Raw genomic sequence first — 23146 nt, forward strand, 5'->3', positions numbered from 1 at the left:
TAGACAACAATGACCAGAGGTCTAAATGTCTCCTCTGTATATGCCCCATTCTCCCAATCTCTTCTCCCCCGGGTGTGTGGTTGTGTGAGTGTGCATGTGCATGTATGCGGTAAAACAAAAAACAAAAAACCATGAAATCTACCTTCTTAACAAATTTTAATAGAGTATTGTTAACTATAAGAACAATGTTGCATAATACGGTATTGTTAACTATAAGAACAATGTTGGATGGCAAATCTTCAGTACTTTTACATCTTACAACACTAAACCAATCTCTTCTGAATGATTCCCTTCACCTCCATCCTCTAATGACCAACTAAAACTGAATGAATCTTATGGAAAGAAAAGACTACAATTATTTTTCAATACACTTAGTCCATCTTACATTTCACCTGGAATGTCAAAGTTCCAGTTCCCAATCTAACACCGTATATAAATGCCACTTTTTTAGTCACGGCACCCATGCATGAGGGCAGCTGCTACATGTGACACATGGTCTTAAAGTAAGAATGCTGTGCTCAAATTAAGGTAGCCCTTTAATATTTATTTCTCATAGTACCCAAAAATGTTTCTTTTGGAAATATGACTACAGAACGACCAAAAATGTCTGAGCTATTTAGCTGTCTGACAGAATACAAGGAAAGAGGGTCCAGAAACAGAAGCTTCCTGGGGTTTCTAAAGGATCAGTAAATTTTAAACTATTATTAATCCAAAACAGCAAACTATTATTTATTAGTACAATTAATACAGACAGTAAAATTACCGTTTGGGTTGGTTGTAAGGATAAGGACCCCTATTAGGAATGACATGAGGTTCAACAATTAAGGTTTTTGCCTCTTCAGTATCGTCATCTTCACCATCTGCATCTTTCCTTTTCTTCCCTTTTCCACTCCTTACTGGAAAAGTTATCCTACAAGACCAAAATCTTTGTTCATTTTTACAATTAACAATGTTTACCAAGCACCTACCTTGTGCATGACATTGTATGGAGGATAATCGATCAGAAAGAAACATTTATGTCTTAAAGGAACTCACTATCTGTACATATATTCTGAAAAGAGTAGACTTAAAAGCACTAAAATGTGTGTTAATGGTGTTCAGATTAGAAAAAGTCAACTGATTAAGGGAGAATCAAAGAAGGAGCATTTCTATAGTTATATTCAGGCACTATGAAGTCCTTTACACATTGTCCCTCCTTAAGTAAGAAAAGGCTTCGTGGGAGAGATGGCATCAAAGATGAGTTTCGAAGAAACTAGACATACAAACATGGAAGGGAAGATATTCTGGGAAGAAGTAAGACTATAGTTTCAAATACAAGTGGCCAGTTTTGCCAGAATGGTTACAATAGAGAAAATAAGGCTAGAGAGACAGGCTGGAGCCCTGTTAGGAGACTCTTGGAATATCAAGCCTTTAAGGCAGAAGTTCTTTTTTTTTTTTTTATTTGAGAGAGAGAGAGAGAGAGAAAGAGCATGAGCAGGGGGTAGGGGTCAGAGGGAGAGGGAGAAGCAGGCTCCCTGCTCAGCAGGGCTCAATCCCAGGCCCCTGAGATCATGACGTGAGCCAAAGACAGACATTTAACCAACTGAGCCACCCAGGTGCCCTAAGGCAGGGCAGAAGTTTTTAGCCTGGGGTTAGGAACACCTAAGCAGGTGAGGTCAATGAATACATTAAAATTAAACTAAAAAAAAAAAGAATTCTCTATGTGCACTTTTTCCATGTAATAGAATTCAGGGAAGAGTGATGAGTTGCTGCTTCAGATACTTTGTTCCATTTCTACTCAAAATTAAAACCAAAGCTCCTTTAACGTGAATTATAACTATATTGTGAATATTTAAGTTTTGTGAAAGCAAGTAAGCTTAAAAACAGAATTTTTCCCCTAAAGACAAAAGAAAGTTCAACATACCATGACTATGTCCATTAATTAGGAAATATACCAGATTATACATAATAGACAAAGGCGTATTTCTTTAGTCAAATACTATAAATATGTTTATATATAATGCTCTTCAGACAACAAGCATTTACTGGTCCCTGTTAGACGTTAGGCTACTTTTATTATGGTCTTTTTTTTTTTAAGATTTTATTTATTTATTTGACAGAGAGAGACACAGTGAGGGAGGGAACACAAGCAGGCGGAGTGGGAGAGGGAGAAGCAGGCTTCCCGCGGAGCAGGGAGCCCGATGCAGGGCTCGATCCCAGGACCCTGAGATCATGACCTGAGCCGAAGGCAGACGCTTAATGACTGAGCCACCCAGGCACCCCTACTTTTATTATGGACTTAAAATAGTTTTCTGTACTAAGAAACAGAGTCAAATAAAATAAATTTATCCCAGCCATTATATGGTGAAGGTAAAGACTGCCCAAACAAAATCAAGATATTCAAAACTTTAGCTATAGTCCAATGGCCTATGTCACACAGGCTACAGAAAGCTTGAATGGAGTATATCCAGTTCTGACTTTACCTGAAAGGGGGTATCTGTACAGCTGGGTCATCCACAGTTACTTTAACATTATGACCAGGAAAGCTGGTTTTTAAATGCTCAATGGAGAGAAATGTATCATTGAAATCAAGAGTGGCAATTTGATTGGGCATTTTTGAATAATGTGCACTACTTGGATCCCCATAACCTAAAATGATGTCATGCAGCCAGTCAGGTACCACACAATCAGTATTCATCAGGTTCCGAATGGTCTCCAGCACAGCCTGTCAGTGAAAGGACAGAAAAGGGTTGTGTCAAGAAGCCATCTCAAACATTTGCACTTCACTGGAATGCAGAGCTGGCTGCACTAATCCAGAATTCCCGAGTGTTTCAGGGCAAGAAGCTATTTTCTGCTGACAGGTGCTTGGCTAGACTAAATCAACAGCTATATTTTCAGCTGATGCCATACACTGAGTTAAACAAAAGACCAAACTTAGCAAGGACAGTTTATCCGTTAGGAGTTCATTTAGACAGAATGTCATAAATGAGTTCATCACTTGACTCCCGTTGGGTAGAATGAAAACCTAATCAGGACTACACAATAACAAGAAAATATTATAGAACAAACCCTTAAAGAGGATGCTTCCTCTTAGAAATTCCCAGAGTCTTCTCCTCTTTATATTCCATAGTTCCTCAATGCTAAGATGATACACAACCAGAAGCATATTAATATATGCCTCAGTTGTGAAACATCTCATAATTTAAAAATATTAAAACAGAAGAAATAAAATTAGAAATTTTAAATTAAAAATAGACAAAAAGATAAAAGTGAAATGTCAAATAAATTTCAGAACAAACATTCTACAATAAAAAGTCTTTATAGTTATTAACATATATACATTGTCTAAATTACCAAAAGTCAAGGTAAACTTTTAGACTTTCCAATAATTACTTCGAGAAAGTGCTCTATCCCATATATGGAAATCAGAAGGCTAGGCTATTAATTACAAAGAATAAAATAACAAAACCAACCATTTTTATGTTATAAATGCTATACACTACAACAGGACAAAAAAGTAACAGCACAGTGTATGTTAATCACACTCTTATCACATCACCTTGTTTTATTTTCTTGCACTAATCACTACCTGAAATTCTCTTATTCATGTACTTAGTTACCTGTTTACCATTTGTCTAATCCCCACTAGAATATCATTTCCATGAGAGCAGGGATCTAGGAAGTCTGACTCTGAGATGGGCAAATCACTGGATGGACAGATAAACGAGTATGTTCACATAATGATGGATAAAACAAGAGCTCTACTCTCTAAGAAAATTAAAATTTTAGTAGGGAGATGAAGTATGTCCTTAGCAATGACACAAAGCAGCAGAATTTGGTCCACAATACAGAGTATTACAAAATACAATGAGAACACGGTTCCAAGGAGGCAAGAGATGCATGCAGGGAAGACTTTTGACCTTAGGAAAGGTTTCATGGAGGAAAGTGGCATTTCAATTTAGCTCAAAGCACAGGATCTGCGAAGGAGCTGTGGTTTATTTCATCATTAATGGAAAGTCAGAGAAATGTTTTGAGAAGCTGACTGAAATGATCAGTGGAGGCATATGAAAAACAGGTGACTGACTAGGAGGAGAACAGAGCTAGGGCAGAGGAAGCAATTTAGTGCAACTATTCAGGCAAGAAATAAAACACCCAGGTCAGAACAGGCACTGTACGAATGGGAAAGAGAAAAGGAAATAAGGGATGCTGCCCAGGTATATAATAAAACACTGAAGACACCAAAAGAGCATTTGTCTTTTTCCAAAACACAGGAAAGTTAATCACTGCCCGTTGCTTGGATTGGAATCTGAATGCCTCTTTTGACCTCCCATGACACTTTTTTGTTGTTGTTTTTTAAAGTTTACTTTTTTTTACTAATCTCTACACCCAACATGGGGCTAGAACTCATGACCCTGAGATCAAGAGTCAATGCTCTTCCGACTGAGCCAGCCAGGAGCCCCTTCCATGACACTTTTCTCCGCATCCTTGTCATGACTTTTGGCACCTTCTAACATTTCATGGTAGTTATTTGTTTATATTTTTAACTTCCCTTATTAGTAGTCTAAACTCCCTAAAAATAGAAGCTCTGTCTTACTCATCTTTATTGGCTCCATACAACTAAGCCCAATGCCAGACATTAAATAAAATGGTGAAACGAATGAACATAAGTAAGGATCTTGTTTTCATTTTTAGTTAAGTGACTGAATTCAATCATTACTGAGAACCAAAACAGAGACAAACAAATGAGACCCTGCCCTCACAGACCTGCATTCTAATGGTGAAGTCAGATAAATAACAAATATATAGTCACCAGGTATAACAAAGACTGCAAGGAGAAATGAAGACAATTGGATTAAGAATGAGAAGAAGGGGAGAGGCTACATTAGGTAAGGTTTCCAGAAAAAAGCTTCTCTTAGGAATTAACGTCTAAGCAGAGCTGCCCACGTGCAGTGAGGGAACGAACGAGGGAAATACCTAGGAGACTGTGTTGGTAGAGGGAACATCATGGACAAAAGCTTGGATTTTTAAAGAACAGCAGAAAGGTCAGCACACCTGGCGTGGAGTGAATCGGGAAAAGGTGTTAGAAAATGATGTTGGGAGAGGTGGCCAGAGGACAGATAATGAAGGAGCCTCTTGGATTATAGAAATAATTTTCTACTGTGAGGGGAAACCATTAAAGTGTGTTGAACAGCGTACCAAGGCATCATTTATACTCTGTCACCGTGTGGAGAACAGCAGAAGGGGAGGGGCCGTCAAGAATGGAAGCAGGGATGTGAGAGATGAAGGTGTCTTGGATGTGGTGTCAGTGGAGGTGGTAAGCTAACCAGACTGACGGATGGCCTGGATGCACAGTGTGAGACAAAAAGAAATCAAGACTAGTTCCGTTGTTTTGTCTTCAACTATAGGGCAAAATGGGGAATAAATTCCTTTGTATGTGAAGTCTTCTTTTTTTAATCACAAGAACAGGGGAAAAAAAGGTAATAAACTGATAATGCATAAGAAGCACTATGTTTTGGGGGGAGAGAAAAAAGAAATGTACCTGTGCAGAAGGTAGTGTTACCAAATGCTAAAACCATTCAATATTTACATTTTATAATATAGTAGTTTTCAGATAATTTAAAAAATCTTTTATCAAAACTCCTTATCTCCATTAAGTTACAAAAGTAAAATTCTCTAGCCCCAAACCTCCCTTTTCCTGCTAATGAGTAAAACACATTATATCATAGAGTAATTCTGAGCTATGGGGTTTCACATCTGTATTCATAAAGTGATCTGGAAGTACACTTACCTTTGATTTAAAAAAAGAACTCCCAGTAAACAAATAAACAAGCAGTTTCCTTTACCTTATACTTGCTATCCTGAGCATCTAATACACAAAAAGCAAGGAAGGAGGCTGACCTGGATTAATTTATATTGTAAGCTTCTAAACTCATGAAAAGACAAAACAGATTTAGTAAATAAATTTTCTTAAGTTTTTATATTTAGTCTATATGTTAATAATATAAGAGAATTATTTAGAATCAGAATAAAAGCAGTGATCATTTCCTTCACAAAACATTCTTTTACCCAGGATCTACGTATTTACGTTTTAGAAGTTACTCAAATTGGACATAGTACCTTCAGTTATATAGCCTAAAAATTACCTTAAAGTTATTTTCCTTTGGTTTTCTCCTCATTATGATATTGAAAGTTTCATACACATCTTCTGCTCCATTTTGTATAGTATTGGTCATATCTTGTTGATACTGGTTTGGATCCAAGAACACTCTAAATGTCCTTGACTCTCCTCTAAGATTGGGTCTTGGCTCAGGTCCTAGACATTTTGAGAAAGTCCATAAGTGAAATATATACTTTTCAAGTATCAAAGTAACTTAGCAGTATTCCTTTTCTGGAAATGATGAGTAAATCCTCCACACTGAACCCCAGTCCTTCCCCTGACTAGAACGTTTTCCACTCATCCATTTCAAATGTCTAGAAGCTGAAAATATTTTCTCCCTTCCCTAAATTCTTCCTATTTCTTTCCCAGAAAAATGTTTGTGATGTAATATTTATGATGCAGTGCCATGGACTGCAATTGTCTGTATATGTCCTCAACCAAAATAAGAGCCCTAGAAGTCAAACAACTTTACTTTTGTCAGTTATTCAGAACTCCTATTACTTAGCTTACCTAGTGTAAGCACTCGACTGATCACTCTTTTCATCCTCCCACATTCCATTCCTAATATCACCAGTGTGAAAGGAAATTTCATATACTAATAGCTGAAAGCTGAGAGGCTTTTTCTTGCCCCTTTGCCTCGTCTCCTTACTTTTGTCTTAGACCTCTAACGCTGGTCCCAATATGTGGCCTTACATTTATTCCACCTTTCCTATTTTCTTTTATTTTAGCAGTAAGGTCAGCTTGATTACCAGCACTTGTAGCAATGGTGCCACCTTAAAATGACAGGCAGTAGAAGTCAATTCAAGTTCTGAGAGTTTAGTAAACAAATTGGGAAATAAGCACTGGACATAGATGCAGTTATAATTTAACAGTAAGTATAACAAGAATGTCAGGACAAGATGAAGAATTTCAAAGAAAAGTCAATGATAAGCCTAAGAAATCAAAGAGCTGACAAATCCTGTAAGGCGGTATTTCTAAATGGGGTAATGTTTGCATGTTAGGTATGCCGATTCCTTCTACAAGGCAGCTCTGTTTAATTTTTTTTTTTTTTTTTGAGAGAGAGTGGGGGCACGTGCGCCCGTGAGTGGGTGATGGGAAAGGGCAGAGAGAGAGGGAGAGCGAGAATCTTAAGCAGGCTCCAGGCTCAGCACAAAGCCTGATTCGGGGCTCAATATCACGACCCTGAGATCATGACCTGAGCTGTAATCAAGAGTCAGACCTTAACCAACTGAGAAGGCAGCTCTGTTTAGATGTTTAGCATCCCTAGCCCCCATCCATCAAATGCCAATAGCTCACCATCCCCTACTCCTACCCCAGGCACAGGACAAGATAAATACCATCATACATTTCAAAATGCAGGGTAGTGCTATTCCCAATTGAGAGCCACTGCTACAATGAATCAAATCAATAAAACTTAAGAAGGAAAAATTAGACAAATATGTCATAAGAAGTGTTTAGAGATTTTAAAAAAGCAATATTGTAAAGTATTATAAAAGGAAAGTTTTAAATACGGGTAATTTCAAAAGATCCTGTCCTTTTCAATATCTAACAAAAAGTTTAGAAACCATATTATTTATTTCTAAAAGTGGGTGGTAGGTATCTTACACATATTTTATACATAATTCTTTGGTTTAGTATGTAAAATAACTAAATAATATTACCTAAGATGCAAAAAGAAAAAAAGGCACAGAAACTTATCATTATGTACACACACGCTTTCAAAACTACAGATCACCATACCGTCTTCAATGACACGCCCTTTATCATCCAGCATGCCCTGGATTTCACAGCCTCTCACATAAACCAGGCCAATTTGCTCAATAAAAGGTCTCCTCCGGTCAAACTTAGTACCATAAGGTTTTGTGGGCCGTACAGTAATTAAAAAACATACATCATGCTTACGAAGACCTGGTAAAACAAAGACATTTTCACTTATTAGAATATCATTGTTTTTAGTCCTTTGATGGCAAATTCTCATCCTCTTAAGAGATATAAGAAACATGTAAAGTACCAGAGGTGATCAATGATTATATTTGCATTGTAATATAATTATGGGTTTTCCTATAATCTTTAAAATTCAATGTTTAACAGGAATAATTAAAGTGAAAATTTCTCTTTATATTAAAATTATAAGCTTTTATGCCATGACTACATTACTGAATAAGCCCTCCAAGTCATGTTACAGCTCCAAAACTGGATGCTCATAATTCTTATTTTTAGCATTCTTACTAACTGAAAATATGGTTGGCATATAATCCATCTATATCATATTCAGCAGGCTTCTAACATCAGTTTAAACTATCCATCACTGTCATTCCAACAACAGTCTAACTGCATTCCCTGAAAGAGGTCAACTCAAGAATAATTCATCAAAGCACAAAAGCATTGTTTACAGATATCATATTGAGAACATGGTTGAATATACATAGTTTCATTTGGCAAATAAAAATTTTTATAAGTGAATGTCCAGAAATAGGAAACTTGTACCAAAGTCCATAGCTTCTCAGTCGTTAGACCCAATACTGGACTCAACTGGATCCCCAGCTCTATTATAAGTAGAGACATGGGAAGACAAGGGACATAAATTTAGATCACATATCCATGTAATGTCATACCACTTAATCTTCATTGCTTTCCTGATTTGTTTTGTTAGCCACTGTAGGACATAAATGCAAACTTAAACAGTCTGCTTGCTCATAACCGTGGTAATAAGATATACAACTAAATCAAATCAGCAATGTCAGTGTGTAGCTAACAGTATTGGGACCATTCTGGTTTGTCTTAATATGGACTGGGGTTTAAGTGTGCTAGTAACAATCACTCTGATTCATAATAATGACTTTATCGTTTACTTCCCAACAAATTAGAAGCAGGAGAAGCAATGAGAACTAAGGAGAACTGTTCTACTCTCTGAGTTGTACCCTTTCGGACTTCTGATCTGCACAACTCATTACAACGTCTAAGTCTTTGAGTCAAAGAGGTGGCCCTGAGAAGTAATTTAGTCCCGAACAGTGTCACTTTTTGGCATCATTGAGGGATGACTGCCTATTCCCTACTAAGGCAGATCATTTCACTGTGGGACATCTCAGGTCTACATTAAAAAAACCCTTATGTAACAGTGAGCTCAACTACTTTTCTCCTTTCAACCATTTGTATCCACTCCATCCTGGCTGTGCCCTTCTGGAGCAGAATCCAGCATTTCTGTGTCCTTAATTCAGTTTCCTTAATTTTAAATGGGGTAATGGAGAAGATATGGGCCTGAATGTCATACCTTTTTGAAGGAACAAGAAGATTGTTTTACATATTTAGCTTATACTCTTCAAAACTATTGTTTCTACAGGACAATATTACTACTTCCAGAATCTCCCTCTCATTTTTTGCCTCCATTTTCTATTTAGTTACTCCATCTGTGATCAACACAGGGAGTGAATTTTGACTCTGGCCTCCCAGAAAACACTTTTCTCCCCACCATGCCCCATATTATGAATCACTTGTTCCACAGTACCCTGCTGTTCCCTCTCCTGCCCATCAAAATTTATCCATTACATTTCTCATTCTATCAGAGGCCTATGTTTAAAAGAATGAAAGAAAAAAAAGACTTTAATGTCCTTCTGATATAAGTCTCCAAAGTAATGAAGGAAAGGAATTTAGGTAACTGTGTAAAAGTGTTTATTTTAATACTTTCTTAAATGCCAAAGGTAGTAAGTATAAAACCTTCTCTGGCAACTTAATGTCTCTCTTTTAAGATTTAGCAACAATAAAGATATACAGTACTCTAGATGTGTAATGCACTAGATTAGACTGGAACTTTTTTTTTTAAAGATTTTATTTATTTATTTGACAGAGCAAGACAGCGAGAGAGGGAACACAAGCAGTGGGAGAGGGAGAAGCAGGCTTCCCACTGAGCAGGGAGCCCAATGCGGGGCTCGATCCCAGACCCCTGGGATCATGACCTGAGCTGAAGGCAGACACTTAATGACTGAGCCACCCAGGCGCCCCTTTTCTGAAGGATCCAGAAATCATAAAAACAATCTGTCACGAACTACACCCACTACAGTGGCCATTTGTTAAACATGTGGCCAGCTTTGCCGCTGGATTCCTTCAGAATTACTGGATAAATTTATCATATAGTCCCTCTGGTTATAAACAGCTATACTGGGAGCAATAATTTCTGACAACTGACCCATTCAGGGACTATCCCTTTCCTTCTGGCATGCCAAGAAGGTGGAAGGAGATAAAATCTACCGGCTACTGTTTCTCACAACAGGACAGCAAGTAAGAGCTCTCACAGACAGCTGGGAGAAAAATATAAAAGTGCCACTTAAAAATTAGGTCATGTGTCAGTTCTGGCACAGGTGTTATCAATGTTTTCAGTCTTTACTTGGCTTAGTAACTCTGAACAAATCTGCCTCTAAATAAAATTCCTGTGACACAGAACTCCTGCCCCTAAAATGTTGCCTAGGAAAGAACAGGGGAAATAACTCATCTAATTTCTCTGCATCTATTATTTATCCTTGAATACACTTAATATCACTAATTCTTTACCTAACTTCCTCCCTTTAGTACAGTTAAACTATTATTATTTCTCTCTGAGATGTTTTACGAGATCTCCTTAAATTCCTTTTGAGTTTGTCTAATTTTGATTTTGTATCTTTATTTTCCAGCAACTGTATGCATCCCTATTCTCTTCACCTTGGTGACTTTTTGCTCTTAAAAACACCAATTTTCTTTACTAGCTCTGCATGTGTGCAAAGGTTATGTGTGGGTTATCCCCCCTTTCTTTAGTGAACAGTAATATTTTGATTCTTTTTATATTGATCCTACAAATTCATAAATATTGTCTTACTAAATTTGGGATTTAAAGAGATCCTCTCAGCTTTGCAAACTGCAATTCTCAAAATACTGTGATATGCATGCTATTTTATGCTTTTTACTAAAGTATTAAGACATTTAATTGTGCCTGTATGTTCCTTGATATTTTTACTACTAGTAATTATAAAGACAATTTTTAAAGATAAATTTCATAAATGTTTAGAAGGGTAATGCTTAGTAAAAGTGCTTTGCCAATTTTCTAAGTCTATACACTAAAAAGGCAAAAATGTAACTTAATTTTTTGAAATACAAAATTACCTTCCCATTCATCTTTGATGTGATCTCTGACATTCAGATTGATGGTAACATCCGCACGAACTCGGGTTGGCCAGTTTTCACCTATGTTGGGCTTGGCAACCTCAACTACAGTGAAAGCCACGATAGGCTGGGCCATTCGTGCCCAACCACCAAACACTACACCACCATACTCAGATTGCCTGAAAACCAAAGAAGTGCATGATTACTCAAACAAAAAAATGACTTTTCCCCAACTTCTGGTCAAGTAAAATCAGTAAGGAGGAACACATATTTAGCTACTAAGCCCAGACATTAGTAACTCTTATTTCTAAACTTAAAACAAAAAACAAAACAAACCAAAAAAACAAAGTCCCAATATATAAGGAATATATTCAGTAGAATGAATAGGCAAATATGGTCCAGTAAAGAAAGGCAAGTAGAGAAGAGTATCACACACACACACACACACACACAGAAAAAAAAGGTAACTCTGTATACATAGAGTGGAGGCATTTGGTCAAAGAACAATCTATCCCAGGGCGCCTGGGTGGCTCAGATGGTTAAGCATCTGCCTTCGGCTCAGGTCATGATCTCTGGGGTTCTGGGACTGAGGCCCTTACTGGGCTCTGCATAGGGCTCCAGGCTCAGCTGGGGGTCTGCTTCTCCCTCTCACTCTCTGCTCTCTCAAATGAATAAATAAAATCTTAAAGAATAACCTATAATAATAGAGTAATCTAGATTATAATAATGTAATAATAATTCTTATCCTTTTCCTCTCTTCATCAAGATAGTCTCAACTCCTTACATTTTATGTATTTCGGTATTTCTATAAGCTGTTCTGGAACAAGTTGGAATTTTCAAAAATTAAAAACAAACCAACAAATGATAATATCTATGCAAATGCTTGCTTTAGGGCATACTATTTAAATCATTTAAAAGATACTGCCATGGACTGGGGGTAAAGATAATCGAGCTAGTTGTAATAACCAGAATCACTAACATTCAAATACCCATTCTTTCTTCTTGTGTTAGTCTAACCGGTGCTTCAGATTTTACATTAAGTAGTGTATCCGGGAAATCTATAACATAAATACTGCAGCAGCACTCCAAAACCGGAAAGTACTGCCAAAAATGACATACTTACACAGATAAAGAAAAGCTACCTCCCAGGTAAAGGCTTTGTGTTATAAGAAAAAAATTATAGAACTTCACAACATCAAAGAGTGAAACCAATTAAAATAAAAGTTCTGCATCCCGTGACTTGCTTAGTACAGGGAATTTCTAAAAGGTATTATCTTGTGTCTAAACCCTTTTGTAGTAACTGTTACCTCCTCCATTTTTTACACTTTTACCACAATATAGCTTACATACCATAAAATTCATTCATTGTAAATGCACAATTCAATGACGTTTAGTAAATTTGCAGAGTTGTGCGTCCATCACCACAATCTGAGAACACTTCCATCCTATGCATAAAAGATCCCTCTCATTTGAGTACAGTCAATCCTGTTACTACCCCCAGGCAACCAGTAATCTATTCTCCCCAACTCTTTTTTCTTCCCTTATAAAATCTGCCTGCAACACGAAGGATTAAAAAGGATAGATTTCTGCCCCTCATAAATACTTTCTCCCTTATGTTGCTCAGTGGTTTCAGCAACCTGAATACATGATCATTAGTACCAAGCATTGAGTAAAATTTATGCCCTGACTTTTCCACCTTCAGCACACAAGAAACAGATAGAAGCCTGGCCTCTTTTTAGATCTCATTATTTTTAAAAGCCTTCAGTGATGGGCAATTAGGAATGAAAATCTAGAAAAATTTATTATCACAAGTTAACTCCCAAAAGTGACATTTTCTTTCCCATAGCAGAAAATAATGTAAGTTAAAAAAATGTCCTTTATTAATAGACCACAGAATTAAGTATTTTTGCTTTATTTAGCATTTAAGTAAAATATAAGTGAATTCTATTTGATAAACTGCTAGTTAATAAATCCCTAGTTTGCAAAATGGCCAAAATTAGGTCCACAATCTGAGCATGTAAACCCAAGGTTAACCATAAACTGAAAGAAGCTTTCTGATCAAGCACACCCTGGGGGTCCAAATAATGGGCAATAATTCCAGCAAAACTGTGGGCAGGGATGATCAGCCAGCGAGTATACAAACCTCACAGTGCTAGCCTGCCTACTGACTCAACTGATTATTAAGTAAAAAATATTTTATGTTATGTTTTATACTCTCACCCAGAATAACTTTTCACATAATAACTAATTAAAAAATAGAAATGTGTATGAAATAAAATGTGGAAGTGAGAAAAATAGATCATAATCACAGTGTCCATGTAGCTGTCTATAATTAGTAAGGAGAGAAGCCTGGAAGATACCTGAATCTATTCACATTCAAAAACTGTTAAGCTTTTCATACAGAACGCAATACAATTGTATGTGTATGCAATGCATAGTGTGACCAGAATATAATAAAAATCCATTTTATAGAATTAATTTTACTAGTTTATAGTCATTTGTGATATATAACTTACCCTCATCAATTTCATATGTAGAATGAAATAGTGAATGAAGGGCATTTATCTCATGTCTAAATCAGTCATGTCTAAAAAGGAAAACAGACCTTCACAAATCTCATAATGCAGAGCTGCCTACAATAACTAGAATGAAAGTCTTTTCTTAGCTAAAAGAATTCCAGACATGAGCTAGCAAGTGGGGAGTTGAGTTTAAGCAGAAGACTTCCTCAATAAAGAGACCTACTCAACTGGCCCCCAAAGTAAATCCTGATGGTTTAGTCAAGGTAATCTATGGAGGGAGGACCGGGAAAGACTTTGCAACGTTTGATTCCATGTGATGCTCAGCAATGCTCCTCATCTCTTGCCAGGTTCCTGAGAGAGGCTAACTGAGATACTGGTGACAGCCCCACAAGAGCAGCTGGGGTAGTAGAAGACCTCCTTATCATAAGCTCCCAGGACTTGAACCGTTGTCCTAGTAAAGGCCTGCTGGTCAGCCCATACCTTCCCTCTTTACCCTTTGCTAATGTCCATCCTACTCTCCCCTCTACATTTCTCCCCTCACCACCCTCCATGAATGAAGACCTCTCCTCCCTTATCCCCAGCCCCCAGCACCACACCCAAGTACCCAGACAGGTATTTTATGTTTTAGCACTTTTGGTATACACTAATCCACATTAGAGAATTTCTCAAAGAGTAAATATCTCATATTTTGGAGGGCATCTTCACACCAGGCATACTGTTTCTAAATACACTTAGGAGGTTTCTGACAGAGAGTTATGTCAGTCACTGTTTGCACCTCTTCATTACAAGTGGAACCAATTTACTAACCATGGCTTCATTCTGCTGACACTATCCTCGATGTCCTGCCTAATTTCGTAAGTTGATTCTAAGCGGAAGAGATTAAAATTCCTTAAGAGGTAATCATGAAGAGTCAAAAACTGCAAATTCAACTTGGGAAGAGCAAGACAACCTGAAAAGGAAAACAACACCCACATGTGAATTATTCTTTTAATCAGACAGCTGTGCTATGTATAAAGAAATGCACTACAAGTTTGGTTAAGAGTTTAATTTAATGATGTCTGAAATATAGCATATTTGATAAGGTTCTAGTCTTATTTTCACACAGAAACTGAAAAACCAAGTTAACAAATGCTATCTATTAAGAGTTGGGAAGTAAGGATAAATCTCATTAATACATAAAACCATGCATCAATGATTCAAACAGGCTTCTCAAAAGTATCTGAAGATACTTACAATTAATATAGTCTCAAGTAGTTTAAAAATTCTTCCTTTACCCCCTCATTTGTATTTGGCAAAGCTCGAAGTAAATAATGACCATAAACTAAGCCCATGACAAATTTACCATGAAAGCTAAGTAGTCAGTATATTACAACATATTAATCTATCTCCAATGAGCACTACTGTGCTCTGAATCTCTGCCTTTTGGCTAGACTTTAAGGTTAAGGTATTCGTTGGATGCTATTCCTGGAGTTACTTCCCTTCTCTGACTATACTAATAAACAATATTCTTTCTAATATCTTCACTAACTGCTCTTTCCCTTGGATAATAAGTGAATAAGCACTTGGCTGCAATACCAAAAAGGTAAAAAAAAAAAAAAGAAAGAACCTCAAAGTAAACACATTTTACTGGAAAATCATATTATTTTTATCAGCTGTATCCATTCTTACCAAATGGCAAAGAACTGCAAAAAAAATTTCACATCATTTGTTAGATTCTGATTTATAATCTAACTCAGTATCTTCCACGCCAGAGGCTGAGGGAAAGTGTCTCTTTAGACAGCATAATTTTATTAAAAAAAAAAAAAATTTAAAATGTGACTATTTTGCAACTGTCATTGAATTAACAAATCTAGCCATTAAGCAGCAATGGCTACTTATATCATACACATACACACACAAACAACCAGACATTCTGTGCATCTGATGAGAGAATACAGCACCACCAAGAATCTTGCCAGAGAGAAAACCTAAGCCTGACCAAGACTCTGCATTCAGCTGCCAATCTGCAAGAAAAATAAAGAGCAGAGAGACATACTCAACTGTACACTGAGTAGTCAGTTAGAAAAAACTAGACTGTGGGAAACTATACGGATCAAACAACTCAGGTTCTTCAAAAGAAAAGGGATACAGAGGGCATTTGTGAAGTAAAAGACATTTTAAACAATGTACAAGATTGACTATCATACATCGATGCACAAGTAGGTGATAAAACTATGAAGAAATATATAGTGATTGCTATAGAAGTCAAGAAATGGTTACTTTCAGGTGGAGGGAGAAGCAGTAACTAGGAAGGAGCTTACAGGAGGGTTCTGGGATAGCTAATAAGGTGGTTATTTCCCTTATGATAATTTGTTAAGCCCTATATTTATGTTGTGTGGCTTTCTATATTGGTGTTTATTTTCTTAAAAAGGCTCAAAACGAGGGCATAAAATTTTACAAGGATTTTCTTTACAATTCTTAACTATATTTTTTTAAATATCTGTACTGATTTCACACTTATTTTCTCTTCTTGGGAGCTAGAAGCAGGCTGCATAAACATTCAGTATTAGCTTTGATCTTTGCTTATTTATGAGCATCAGATATTGAGCCCCTAAAACACAGTGCCATCCATGGTCCCTAAAGAACAATGGCATCACATAGCCAAATATCTGAAGACAGCTTTATTACAGTTAAACCATTTGGCAACTAATATTGTTCTGAAATACTTTCCTTAACCTTCATTAATTGCAGGTGGGAAAGAAGAACAATATTTTACATACTAAGCAAATGTGTTTTAAACTCAGAGCAGCATCACTAGATAGCACCAAAAGCTAGATGAAAGACTATGTACATATTTAAGGACACATAAGCTCTGTACTGACAAGACAAAATACGAAGTGATTATTTGCCTTTTGGGAATTGGTTAGACAAAGAGTTAGATGTCATACATACACGGTCATAAATGCTTTTGGCATGAACAAATTAGAAAAATGAAAAAACAAGACATTGACCCTTGTAAGAATTAAAAAAATATGAAGACTGCCTATTCTGAAATCTAGCACAATTTTGGTGCACTGGCTTTACTGAAGTTATGGATACGACTTCAGGATACGACTCTGAAGTATCCATTTTTCTTTTAAATAAATTACCACTGATGATTTCTTTAAAACAGCCAAACTTCTCATAATAATGTCATTGTTCAAAAAATTTCCTTAATTTTTTTTAAAAATATGCCTTCAAATATGTCAGAATGTACTTCAGCATATACTCAATTGTGACAAATTCTCATCCTTAGTGGATGAACAAAAGCATCTAGGAAGAAATCTGTTGAAATAGATAAGTAAACCAGGGAATAACTATTTTTAATCAAAACGAAGGGTTTATTATTAACTACTGACAATTTTTGGTGGTCATTAGCTGGCTTAACAAGGAATTCGAAAGAACTTCTAAAAAAGGCTTTGAAAAATAATACACTACCAAACAAAGCCTTTTACAGCGATATAATGAGGGCTATACTTCCTTCACTATTAGGTCTCCTTAAAACACAGTTTTATGCTTACGGTCATATTTTATAAAGGATGATATATGTATATGACATATATATATATCTCATCCTAATATATGTATACATGTATACATGTGCACGTCTGAGCATGTGTGCACAGCACGCATTCGCACATGCTCACACACACATACACACACACTTTAAGGCATGGTTAAATTTAATAAAAATCTTTAATACTATGCATTCAAAATACTGAATAGTTTCCAGCTTTAAAATTAAACTTCAGGGTACCAGAAAATTACCCTAATGCATGTAACAGATAGGAGTATTTTCAGTTACATATGATAAATTCTAAACTAAATTTCATGGTACACCTGAATCCCGTACTTCTCTGTCATACCTTCCCCAGAATAGTACTCAGTTGGGACAATATTTTCATCCCATATGATTTTCTCAGTTGGATACAAAGGCATCTGGTTCAACTGCTGAATCTGAGAAATTCGACGTTCATGACGAGATACCTAAAAGAAACAGGATCATGCGGAAAGTTATAAGCATCTTTTCTTAAAATAATTTAAGGAGTAATTCACCATAAAGTATGGATTGAAAAGTTTCATGTCTTTCAGTTATGGTACCACTTAATAAGAGGGTTTTTCCCCTTTTTCCATTTTCTCCATAAGTCAAAGATGAGAGAGGCACCAATTATGATGGGCTTTGGAATCAGGCAGATCAGAGTTCAACACCAAGTACCTCTAATTTATGAGCTATGTAAAAACTGGGCACGTTCCTTTAACTTCCCTGATCTTAGCTTCTTTTTCAGTAAAACAGATAAAAAAACTCACCTCTCAGGTTTCTTATGAAAATGAAACGGAATACTGTAAAACAGTATCAAAGTGCCTGGGGCACATGCCAAGACCTTAAAAACCATAGCACTTAATATTCACCAATGTTAAGCCCTAAGTCCTAGATTATAGTTTTCATTCTACTACTAATTAAACAATATGGAAAGTTTTGTTTATTAAAAACCTGGGGGCACCTGGGTGGCTCAGTTGGTTAAGTGTCTGACTCTTGGTTTCAATTCAGGTCGTGATCTTCAGGTCAGGAGACAGAACTCAGCACTGGGCTCCACACTCAGTGTAGAGTTTGCTTCCCCTCTCCCGCTGCCCAACCCCCCTCACTCAGGCTGTTTCTCACTCTCTGAAGTAAATAAATAAATCTTTTTAAACACACACACACACACACACACACACACACACACACACACACAAACTGGCCTCAGTTTTCCTTGTAAAATGAGAGTTGGACTTTATGACCTCTATGTAGACTTCCACTGTTAATATTATAGTCATCTATCTCTAACAGAAATAAGCTTGTTACCTAATTAACATGTTAAAAAGATACATGTGGAAAATGTGTCACGTTCTCTTCAGTAGGGAGAGTATTATTTTAGGAAAGAAAATAGTGTGATATCATCTAAACAATATGCATATTTCAACTTCTTTATCATAATTCAGATATTAGAAGAATACAAAGCCTAAGGAAATCCTTTAGGAGAGCAAGGAAATAAAAGATAATGCTGTAGCACTATGAATTTTTAAAACTGTTTTCTTTTTGGCAAAAATATTTAAACTTCATGGATGAATCTTAGCTGTAAGACTGTAAAAGGCATAGGATCCGCTTTATATTTAAACCTATTTTCCATTAGAAAGATTCCTGAAAAAATCCTCATTTCTTTGTATAGAAGGATTTATTATTAATCCCCAAACCTGACTTATGAGAAAAGATTTCATGCTGTCAGAAAATAGGGCAAGGAAGTTTTAGAAAGCACTTGTAGTCAGAAATAATGAAAAGGCAAAGATGGTGACCTAAGACATACATTTCACACAAGTAAGCATATCAATAAAAAAGTATTTTCCATACTTGAATTAAGTTAAAACTCCAAGAATATCTCTCCAACTGGCACTTAAAACAGCTGTCATCAGGCTTAAAACACCTGCTACCAATAGCTTCTGGTTACTATCCCCAAAACTAGCATCATCTTCTCTATAGTAAGAGACTGTATTTTACACCCTATATTAAAAGTATGAGCTTGGAATATAAGTCACAAAACTGTGTACCTATTATGGTTCCACACATGTAAAAAATGCCTATATACACCCACACAGTTTATGTTTGTAGAGTTATAAAAAACAAACTAAAAACAAAAAAATTAAAACAATTTTACCCATGCAACTGGCAGAAATTGGGATGACTCATAACATCCAAAGCTGCTTAAGGAGACACACTCTAATATACTATTGGTAGGAACATACATCTTTCAGAGGATAATTCGGCTGAATCTTATCTTTTAAATAAGCACATGCTTCAATCAAACAATTTCACTTCTAGGTACCTCTCCTAAATGTCCACACATGTGCACAAAGAGGCATGTGCCAGGACTACATCATTATTTGTAAAAGTGAACATTGCAAACAGCTTAAATATTCAGAGTGGGGATATAATTCCTCATGCATTTTATGAATTATTTTACTAAAGCTAAAAATAAAGTATATTCCTCGTCCTCAATTTTTTCTGTGAACCTAAAACTGCACTAAAAAAAATAAAACCTTACCAAAAAAGGATTAGTTTGAGTTAAAGTCCATTATTTCCCAAAATGACTGAAAAATCCGTTAGAATTCTTAAACCACCAAGTCAGTGATAATTTTTCTAACTATTCCTGAGTTTTCTAATGATAAAGGCATGCCTTAATATTCAAGGTACCATATTTAAATAACTTTTAAAATAAATGGTTAGATAAATATGAATGCATATGTATTACCTGTGTCTGTGTAACTATGACCTCTAAAAGGCAGGAATGGTGTCAATTATCTATGTATCCCTAATGCCTGAATCCAGTGCCTGACACAGAAGCTGCTCATTAATGTTTGCATGGACTGAATTCATGCCATGAAGCAGTTTTAAAAGGTTAAAGACTTAAGAAAAGAAATCTAATAGATAAGAAATCTGACAAAATCATATGATGATGTACTTGTAAAACAGGTAGCAATGACCTACTTAACCTTCAGCCCAGGAAAAAATCTGTATCAACACATGTCTTTAAGAAAGGGAAAATTTAAAGAACATTAATATTTACCAGCAATTCTAGAAGAAATTCTTTATCAAAAGTTGTGTCTTCATTTTTAGGAAGAGTTGGTAACAAGCAGAGGTATGATGCCACCTGGTGGAGTGTATTTGAACTGCAGAATAAGGAATATTTGGATCAGAATATCTTATTAACTTCCCTTACTTTACTTCTGAAACACACAATTTTACAGATTGCTTAAAAAATTTTACCTAGCAAATATAACCCTATGAAACCGCAGCAAATAAAAAAAATCAGCAATGAAAGTTAACCCCCTTAATGCAGGTTCTCAAAGGTCTTCTGCAAAACCCCTGTGGGTCCCTGAGACCTATTTCTAGTAAGTCTGCAAGAACAGTATTTCTTTCTTTTTTTTTTTAATTTTTTAAAAGATTTTATTTATTTATTTATTTGAGAGAAAGAATGAGAGAGAGAATGAGAGAGAGAGAGCACGAGAGGGGGGAGGGTCAGAGGGAGAAGCAGACTCCCCGCCGAGCAGGGAGCCCGATGCGGGACTCGATCCTGGGACTCCAGGATCATGACCTGAGCCGAAGGCAGTCGCTTAACCAACTGAGCCACCCAGGCGCCCACAATATTTCTTTCTATTAATACTAAGACATTATTTGTTTTTTTTCACTATTTTTACATACACAGTGAAAAGCAATGGTGGGTAAAACTGCTGGCATGGGTGAAGGCGGTGGTATCAACCAGGACTATAAGGAACCATAGCATTCCTTACTGCCACATGCAGAGGGGGAAAAAAAGCCACTTTCGTTTAAGAATGCCCTTAACGAAGTAGCAAAATTAATTTATTAATTGAAATTAAATTGCTACTTAAAATTAATTATTAATATAATTAAATTTGGACTCTTGAGTATCTGTTTTTTAAAAATTCTGTGTGACAAGATAGGAAGTACACATTTTCCTCACAATTTTTACTTCAAAGAACTAGTGACAAACTATGGTTATTCAAACTTGAATAAACAGCAAAAAATTTCCAAATCTGAACAAAATAAACCAGTAACTTTAAGGAAAACAATGGATAGTATTTGTTACCAAAGATAAAATTGGAACTTCCAAGTGAAAAATGAATTCTGGAAAACGTGTATTCACCATCATGAGCTGAACAGCTTTCTATTACTTAAATATATTTTCATCACCCTCGCCGAATGCCCTCACACACTCTATCCCAGTCCCTGGTAACCAGTAACCTGTTATCTCTACAATTTTGCTTGTCCCAGAAGGTCATATAAGTGGAATCATACATTATACAGCCTTTTGATACTGGTTACTTTCATTTACCATAATGCAACTAAAATTCACCTATACTGTGTGCATTTGTAATTGGTTCCTTTTTACTGCTGAGCCATATTCCATCACACAGATGTAGCACAGTGTGTTATACACTCACCAGTTGAAGGGTATCTGTTTTGGACAACTATAAGCCACTATATAAATTTCCCCACAGATTTTTTTTGTGAACATAAATTTTCATTTGGGTATATCTATGAGAACACTAGATTGTATAGTAAATGCATGTTTAACTACAAGAAACTGTCACATTTTTCCGAAGAGGCACTACCATTTTGAAAATCCCACCAGCAATGTGCAAGAATTCCAGCTGTTCCACATCCTTGTCAAAAGTCAATACATAGCATGTTTTTTTAACAATTCTAATAGACATGTAATGGTATCTCATTAGGATTTAAACTTGCATTTATCTAATAACTAATGATGCTAAACATCTTTCTGTGGCTTACTGAAATGTATCATCTTTGGTGAAGTATCTGTTCAAATCTTTAGCTATTTTTTTTTTTAAAGATTTTATTTATTTATTTGACAGAGAGAGACAGAGAGACAACGAGAGAGGGAACACAAGCAGGGGGAGTGGGAAAGGGAGAAGCAGGCTTCCCGAGGAGCAGGGAGCCCGATGCAGGGCTCGATCCCAGGACCCTGGGATCATGACCTGAGCCAAAGGCAGCCAATTGAGCCACCCAGGCGCCCCTCTTTAGCTATTTTTAAATTGTTTTCTTATTATTGAGTTCTGAGACTTCTGGATACCAGTCCATCATCAGATATGTGTTCAGTCAATATTTTCTCCCAGTCTGGGGTTGCATTTACATTCTGTTAACAATGTCTTTCAAATAGTAAAAGTTTTAAATTTTGATAAAGTCCAATTTATCAATTTTTTTCTTTATAGATTGTGCTTTGGAAATCTATGGAAATCTTTGCACAAACCATAATCACAAAAATTTTCTCCTATATGTCCTATTAGTTCTGGTTCTGATAAATGTCTGTGATTCATTCCGAGTTAGTTTGTGTACATGATGTGAAGTGTCAAGTTTCATACTTTGCATATACGTCCAACTGTTTCACCACCGTTGTTGAAAAGACTATCCTTTCCCCAGTGAGTTGCTTTGGCATCTTAGTCAGAAATCAACTAAGATATATGTCTAGTCTATTTCTGAACTCTACTCTGTTCCACTGATCTATATGTCTATATGTCCTTTATTCAATACCATAATGTCCAGATTACTGTAGCTATATAGGCAGTCTTGAAATTAGGTAGTGGGAAAACTTCAACTTTGTTCCTTTATTTTTTTAAAGATTTTATTTATTTGACAGAGAGAGACACAGCGAGAGAAGGAACACAAGCAGGGGGAGTGGGAGAGGGAGAAGCAGGCTTCCCGCCAAGCAGGGAGCCCGGGACCCTGGGACCATGACCTGAGCCGAACTTCGTTCTTTTTCAAAATGGTTTT

At 36.3% G+C, this 23146-nt stretch overlaps 1 protein-coding gene across 2 annotated transcripts in view; it reads right to left on the reverse strand.

The window, feature by feature from the left end:
* AQR (aquarius intron-binding spliceosomal factor) overlaps positions 1 to 23146 on the reverse strand; it is a 113174-nt gene that overhangs the window by 35063 nt on the left and 54965 nt on the right. For both annotated transcript variants that reach the window (XR_003516061.2, XM_027572737.1), the window contains exons 14-21: positions 20403 to 20505; positions 17670 to 17790; positions 14593 to 14734; positions 11267 to 11445; positions 7877 to 8044; positions 6123 to 6292; positions 2463 to 2704; positions 764 to 910 (exon numbers count right to left, since the gene is read on the reverse strand). Coding sequence is in view for 1 of the 2 variants with exons in the window: in XM_027572737.1 (XP_027428538.1) it covers positions 764 to 910; positions 2463 to 2704; positions 6123 to 6292; positions 7877 to 8044; positions 11267 to 11445; positions 14593 to 14734; positions 17670 to 17790; positions 20403 to 20505 (1272 nt within the window). In the remaining variant the exon portion in view is untranslated. The remainder of the gene's footprint in view (positions 1 to 763; positions 911 to 2462; positions 2705 to 6122; positions 6293 to 7876; positions 8045 to 11266; positions 11446 to 14592; positions 14735 to 17669; positions 17791 to 20402; positions 20506 to 23146) is intronic.

The sequence above is a fragment of the Zalophus californianus genome, chromosome 6 (assembly GCF_009762305.2).
Source record: "Zalophus californianus isolate mZalCal1 chromosome 6, mZalCal1.pri.v2, whole genome shotgun sequence".
Classification (NCBI taxonomy): Eukaryota; Metazoa; Chordata; class Mammalia; order Carnivora; family Otariidae; genus Zalophus; species Zalophus californianus.